Below are 7,586 nucleotides of genomic sequence, written 5' to 3' on the forward strand. Positions count from 1 at the left end.
GCGGCTTCACCGTGTCCCTAATTGGAGCCGTTTGGTTGGCGCATTCCAATTGCCCCGCAGGACACTGGTAGGAAGCGCACTTGACACGGGGATGTCGCCATGTCAAGTGCGGTTCTAAACCATCGTGGGGCTTCGAGGTGGACTGCAAAGTTAAACAACTGTGAAGCGTAGCCCGACATGTGATGGGTGCATTCAAATCCACAGCGTTCCGACTGTGTGCGGGGTCGTTCCCTACTGAACTGCAGGCCAAATGGCACCGTTTACCTTTATGAGGGAAGTAATAGCTGCCACACACACTGTTTATACAGTAGGCACTATGCACCTGCATTTGGGTTGTGATCCCCCAATAAACTAAAATTGAAACTGAAAGACGAAGAGACTCCCGGTGCATTGTGGGTAAAATGTTCCATGTACACCAGTGTGAAGTGCCCTCCCACTACATGTGCACAGTGCACAGTGCCACACGCTGCGTTCTCTCACACTTTTTTTTTCTGAATAACTTTTAGACAGCATGTTAAGGACAAAACCAATCAAATAAAACTCCAAAAAATTAAAATTGAGCCACCCAATCAATTCGGGGGACGGTGAAACGAATCAACTTCAAGCCCTTGACACCATAACGCTATCGTTTCACCAAAAAACGTCCTGAAAAGATGTTTAACAAATACATTGTTAGACAGTTAAAGGACACTTGGGTTTGAATACTGACTGTAGCTTTATTTTATTTTTCTTATTCTGGCGGCGTTGGCATAAAGTAACCTATAAACTACTGCTGTTAATTACTGAACATAAAATTGTCAGTTAAATGTCATAAAAAAAGAGAGGAAGAAACACGCGCATAGATGTGACCATGTGATCATTGCAACCCGCGAAGGCCAATCAGCAGACAGAGAGAAGAAAGGAACAGTGTGGTCGGCGTAGCGCTCCAGCAGGGGGCGCTAGTGGCTCCATTGCAGAGGTGTGTGCTGCAGCACTCATTGGTGAAGGTGAAGTTGAGGCCCAGGACGTATTTCTCCCCGGTGAGGCCGCACAGGGAGGGCAGGACGCAGCTCTTCTCGTACAACACCACACGGAAGTCTCCTGCAAGCCACAGCTCATTGAACACCCGTTGCATCGCGAGCGCTTTAAAAATGTCCTAAATTCCCGCCTACATTTGACGTCAAATGGGCCAGATCTTCCTCTAAGTACTAAAAAAAAAAAATAGATGAAAAAGAGAACCAGAAATAACAAATTCATTAAATTCTAAAGTGTTCACAAACTTTCTATCCCCGCTGCAGGCCTATATAGCACATTTAAACAAAGCACCCCAACCGCTTGCCTCCACACCCACCTCTCTCTCTCTCTCGCTCTCTCTCACACATAGGCTATCACTTATTTGGCGTGCCCTGCCATTCTCACTTCTGTTTCTCGGTTTTGATTCAGTGAGACAGGCGAGTGGAAGTGGGAGGCGTCACCTCTCCGGCCCACGGCGCGGCTGGACAGACACAGCTGACCCGGGGGGCACACCATGGGGAAGCGGATGCAGTCGATCGGCGAGATGGCTGGAAACACGCAGGTGTAACAGAACAGGGAGACTGGAAGACAGACAGGGTGGTCAGGAGCTGTTTTGGGCAAGGGAAAGAGTCACGGTGGGGCTATATTATCTATCTACCTAGTCAACCATTTCCTCATTCAAAATAAACATCATTTAGTTCATTTTTTTTTATTGTTGTCCATTACTCAATTTCCTAAATTATCTCCGAAACTTGATTGCCAGTGTTTCCATGTGTATGTTGTTTCCTCTCATGCCTTTGTTTATATAGTGTATATATTGTCTAAACTGTATATTTAATATCTATTGTTTAATGCCTACACACACACACACACACATGCACGCACGCACGCACGCAGACATACACACACACACACACACACACACACACACACGTAGACATACACACACACACACGTAGTTCACTTACCCACACCTGGAAGGAAACACAGGAAAAGCAGAAGGCCAGGGACCTTTGACATCCCCGCGTGTTGTGCTCGGCCCCCAAAACAGCCAAATAATAAAAAGGAATATAATAAAAACGTAATCACACACACTTCACTCTCGTCTCCTTTCTCCTTCTCGGATCAAATAACCCTCATCTCTTCTTTTTGTCTAATCCAGCACGTTTCCATGCCAAGCTTTGCTCGCTCTCATCCCAGCAGCTCCTCTGCATCGCTCTGAGAGGAACCGTCCCCCCCCCCTGAAATCTTCCCCAGCTGTTTCCTTAATGCCACATTCACTGCGGAATCTTGTTGATTAGGAATTCCAACCGCTGCAGCTCTTTTGATTTCATTAAGTCATTAGACCTTAAGCAGTAACCCCTTGAGTCACGGAGCTACTTCGTTTGGGAGAATCGACTTTTTAAAAACAGGCTTTCACAGGCAACATGGCGTGTTTTTATTTAATAACACATAAAACCATAGCTGTCAACAGGGTGTCACGTCTTGATTCTTTGTTTATTAAAACATTCCTCAGCCCACCTCACCCACCCCCCACCCACCACCTTTTTTTTTTTTTTTTTTTAATGAAAGACGTAAAGCTTGGGAGGAGGGATGTCAAGTGACCAGCGGTCTCATGACCAGAGAACTGAATGGAAGGTAGTGATACGGAGAGGGGCTCTGCCAAGACTCCCAAAAGTAAAACCCAATTAAACCCTTATATGTTTAAACATAAACAAAAAAAAAAGAAAAGAAAAAGAGAAGTTACAGTAACTTGTTCACGCACCACATTATCAATGTTAATAATTAATCATTTGGGATTGAAACGTGGAAAGAAACTATAATAGTCAAAGTAAAAACTCGATTGCAGTCTAATGATACATATTTGTTTTTCCTTTCCTGTTATTCTGGTTTTGAGTTTTTCATCATACATATTAAAATGTTGTGCCTAAATGTTTTATTAGGTGACATGAGTGTAAAGGAAACTAGGCCTTCATATATAAGTTAGCCTGCGTATATACTAATATGGTATTTTTCCGCCATAACATACTAAAGGTACGTTCAGGGCCCGTGAATGATGGACGTAGGAGAAAAGGACTTATTATTGAGGTGAAACATTGAAGACAAACAGGAAATGTTAACACAAACATTCAATGCTTTTATAATAATAACACAAATAAATGATCAATCAAGATAAACAAGACAAGGTGGGGCCAGGGTCGACAGAAAATAAATCCTCTCGGGCGTGGCCTGTAGGGAATGCGGAGCTGACATCCCATTGCGTGGAGCAAGCCAAGGTATTTTGGGGATCACTGGCGTCGACTGTGAACGCCTGTCGGCATTTTTGAGTGAAAAGATGATTTGGAAGTGTTGTTCGGTGGGAAAAAGCCGCCACAGAAAAACGTGCAACCATCCTGTGTAGAAACCTAGACCCTCCTTTTCCTCCCTTCCTTTCTCCGTTTTGCATATTTGAGCTATTTCTCTACGCGATTGATTGGAAGTGAAAGCCCCTCCAAAAATGGCGCCCAGAGTCCACAGCAACCCATAGCAACCGTCAAACTCGCTTCTGTCATCTTTGTCCCCAGTTGAAAAACATCCGAGGTCATTCAACGACCTTCGCCTCGGTGCGCCCCCTGCTGGAGGAGGGCAGGTATTGCTCGCTTGTCGACCAGCTGGCGCCTCATGCGGACCACGGCCAGGTCCACCTGAGCTGCAGCTTTCTTCCCGTGCAGGTTGTCGAAGAGCTGCAGGCAGCAGCCCCGCAGCCTGGCCAGGTCCTGCTCAGAGGCCCTCAGGCAGCGTCCCAGCACTGCGTTGCCCTGAGAGAGAGAGAGAGAGAGAGACACACACACGCACACACACAGTCCCAGTACACTGGTTAACAACTAGCAGTCCCCGACTGAGATTGGCTGCTGCACTGCAGGATATATTGCGTTTTTGGAACTACCTGGATGAGGTGATGGGCCTCGGGGAGCTGAGACCCTGGGTGTCTCTGATAGACTTTCACCAAAGGTCTATTCAGCTTCTCTCGGGTTAGTAAATCCCCGCTGTACTCTGGACCCTGTACCACGCGCAAAACAAAGGGATTCAATCAGGAAAAAATAAAATAAACCCTGATGTGTTCACACGCACCGACCTGAGCCCGGCCTTGACTGTGGCGAATGAAGTCGATTTCCCTTTGCTTGCGATTCACCGCCCGCCCCGTTGCCGCGGCCGCCGCGGTGAGGTTTTGCTGCGAAAGGACGCGAGTCGGAATTATTGATAGCGCAGAGGGACGGCGAAATGTCACATCTCGTCGGCATCCCAGATGCACCTTCAGAGTGAGGGTCTCCGCTATCTTCTTCACCAGACTGTCATTGACGGACTGGTGCGCAGCTTCCTGCCTGGCGACGGCGCTGGCGAGCACCCGTCGGATCTTGTCCCTCAGCACCTGGGACTGGCTCAGAACCCGGGCAGAGGACTGCAGGACCTGCTGGCACTCTGTCCACAGAGGAGCAGAAAGGGTGCGTAGGGCAGGTAAACACGATTTCCCTGAACGTTTCCGAGGGCCGAGCAGATGGAAGTGAACTGAAGTGAGGAGACCCTACGGGGGGCCCCAGGCGAGAGGCGAACAACCGAAAATGCAGTGATCGCGTAAGTACCTGTTACTCAGTACGCACGTAGTGACTAGTTACTACCCTACCCCCGCCTCTGTAATCTACAATGTAAAGCACGCAGGCATGACCCGGGCACCTGGCGTGAAGGGGCCGGTGGGGTCTGTGCTGGTGAAGGTCCGGGAGGCCGAGTGTCTCCCTGCCGACGCAGAGCTGGAGTGAGGCTGCAGCTCCAGAACCCGAGCCCTTTCGCTGGAGCAGGCCAACAGCTGCCTGCTGCTCTGACCCAGGCTCTGAGGGGGGAGGGGGGCACATTTTATTTATATCATTGTTTTGACACCTTTCACATAGTCAGAACTCTAATGTGCTATATATATGTTTCTTTGACCAATTAAAAAATTAAAAAGGTTTCATGCCCTCTCAAGAAAGCAGTCTTTGGTTCACCACGCCCACTGTTGAGGTGGACAAAAAAAACCCACTTGATTTCCCATAATGCACTTCCAGAATCCCGGAGTCAGGAGTGTTGTTATTATAAGATAAGATAAGATAAGATAAGATAAGATAAGATAAACCTTTATTAGTCTCACACTGGGGAAATTGACATTGTTACAGCAGCAAAAAGGGGACAGCAGAAAATAGAGAGCATATCAAGGTACACACTATAAACAATATAAAATATATAGAAAATAACACCATAAATAGGAACCAGAGTACTAAGCCTATTGCGCTTATCTTGACACATTGCACATCAGGGATTGTACTTTTCTTTTTTTTTTTGATAAAAAAAATTGCACTTGGATTTTCCACAGTTGTGTGTGTGTGTTATGTTACTAATCCCATTGTAACATAACAACGATCTAATAATATTTACACGCAAAATACGTGGACCATGTGCTACGCAAATATAGAGCAAATAGAGAAACCGACACGATTCCCATGCGCTCCTCCGTGTTCCATCCCCTTGACCATCACACGCACACGGTAGAACGGAGGCCCGAGTGTTTCACCTGGAGCTGGGTCAGCGTCTCCCTCAGCGTTCCCTCCACATCCCGTGTCAGCTCGGCCAGCTCCTGCTTCTCCCGCAGCAGCAGGCGGTCGGCGCCGTCTCTCTCCTGGTGGACAGAGGGGACCGCCGCCATCTCAAGTTGCTGGACCTTTTCAATGGGACCATCTGTCTCGAGGCCCCCGGACCCTCGCATTCCCCATCTCTCACCGTCTCGGTGGTGGAAGGCCTCTTGGCCCGGCCCTCCCTGCTCCGCCTGTTGACCTGCAGGTGACACTTGAGGCTGCGGAGCACCTGCTCCAGGTGTCCGCGCTCCCTCTCCAGCTTGGTGGCCTCCTGCCTCACCCTGCTGGCCTGCCCGCGGAGCCGGCCCTCCACCTCTCGGACCCGCCGCATGTACTCACTGGCGACTCTCACACTGGCCGCCGCGCACCGCTCCCGCAGGCTGGGCGGGGGGAACGGGGCCACAAACGGGCTTTTGGGTCCAATTGGATACTAAATATAAATGGATGAATTAATAAAGCAAATTGTCCTCTGAAGGGTTTTTGACCTTACAAAGGGGATCTTAACCATACGCGGTTCAGGCGTTTGCCAAGCATTAGTTCGATATACTTTTTCAAAGTCCTCCTATAAATTCATTTCATATTTAAAATGACAAATTTAGTTACAAATGCTTTGTGAGTTGTAGGAACTCACAACTGTGTCAATATTTGCATGTTGGCAGGAGGTGGGCGGGGCTCTTGTGTCACTCTCAGATAGGATATCATGTTTTGGTGTGTGCACAAAACTTACTACAAAACATCTACTCGATGTGTTATTATTTTATTTTTTTCCTTTTTGAAAAATACAAAGTTTACCTATTAAGTAGCGTTTGCCAATGACCTTATTAACAGCCAAAACCACTGAAAACTCGAAACAGTCTCAAAAACGATAAAGTAGTACTGTGAAAGATAAGGTTATTACTTATGATTATCAATTTGAATTATGTTTTATCATTTCACCTCTGCATACAATACCTGCAGTTCACTGCTGCAGAGAATAAAAAAATGGAAATGTTTTGCAATTTAAGTGTGTTTACTCAGGTTGAAAAAAAAATTGTGAGCACATAAAAAGTGGGCTCATACTAAATATACTAAGTACACTTTCAGATAACACAGAATTTCACACCGTGAAAATTTTGAAAGGATTTTTCTTCATTAAATATCCTTCTTTGCAATTTCTCGTGCTACATTTCTCACCATTGTCCCCGTGGTCTCGAGTCTCGACACCTCAGGATCGTGACTCTCACCGCCTTCCTTCTGGCTGGTCTGATCTTCCGTGGCTCTTGGTTGGGGCGCGGCCCCGGGCACCGTGCAGCTCCTAGGCCGGCCGGCGGGGCCTCCCTGGCCCGCTCGGGTCAGCCGGACGGTTCGCTCCGCCCGGCGGATGGAGCGCAGGGTACTGTCGCGCCAGGACGGAGGGCCCACGGTCACGGGGCCGAGTGGGGCCGCCTGGGCCTGCATGTCTTAAAACACCCTTTTCCTTTCAAATACAACACAGGCTAATAATCAACCAAATTACTAATACTGGGTTTAAAATAATAAACCAGCTGAAGCTCGTGGACACCGCAACAGGAAGTTTGGAGTGTTGAAGACTCAGCTCCATGGAAACGGGTTTTCCGCTGAGTCATTTGACACTGACGGAACAGTGACATAATCACTGGTCTCCAAGTGCAATCTAATAGCGCAGGATCGTATTATAACCTGTGGGGCATCCAGAGACATTCATTCAAGTCACCATGTGGGAGCACGGGTCGCCACCCACACCGGTTAGATCCTGCACGGCTGCTTACTTTTAACATCCCTTCATTGTTTTAACTTTTAAAGAAATGCTTACTTTTTTCCCCAAATAACTTGCATATTCTTGTTTTTTTTGTTTTGTTTTAAACCTACTGTCATCTTATTTAAATCTTCATTCTTACATTGTTGGGGTTGGCTCAAAGACTCAACTTTTGATTGCTTGAATGGTCAAGTATTTTA

The 7,586-nt window shown here is 47.3% G+C and overlaps 2 protein-coding genes across 2 annotated transcripts; both read right to left on the reverse strand.

The window, feature by feature from the left end:
• Window positions 1-774: 774 nt before the first annotated feature.
• LOC307234070 (sperm acrosome membrane-associated protein 4-like) lies at window positions 775-2,139 on the reverse strand. Its single transcript, XM_080005641.1, has 3 exons — window positions 1,962-2,139; window positions 1,455-1,574; window positions 775-1,080 (listed from the first exon to the last, which is right to left on the reverse strand). The coding sequence occupies exons 1-3, from the start codon at window positions 2,011-2,013 to the stop codon at window positions 857-859; spliced, it is 396 nt and encodes a 131-aa protein (XP_079861767.1). The 5' UTR covers window positions 2,014-2,139; the 3' UTR covers window positions 775-856.
• A 1,388-nt stretch (window positions 2,140-3,527) lies between these two features.
• tektl1 (tektin like 1) lies at window positions 3,528-7,070 on the reverse strand (the record flags this gene model as incomplete). The annotated part of the gene is made up of 8 exons (XM_080004803.1): window positions 3,528-3,791; window positions 3,920-4,033; window positions 4,109-4,204; window positions 4,286-4,452; window positions 4,705-4,858; window positions 5,573-5,677; window positions 5,779-6,063; window positions 6,807-7,070. The coding sequence occupies 8 exons, from the start codon at window positions 7,068-7,070 to the stop codon at window positions 3,579-3,581; spliced, it is 1,398 nt and encodes a 465-aa protein (XP_079860929.1). The 3' UTR covers window positions 3,528-3,578.
• Window positions 7,071-7,586: the final 516 nt, after the last annotated feature.

This window comes from Zeus faber (genome assembly GCF_960531495.2).
Source record: "Zeus faber genome assembly, chromosome: 8".
NCBI lineage: Eukaryota > Metazoa > Chordata > Actinopteri > Zeiformes > Zeidae > Zeus > Zeus faber.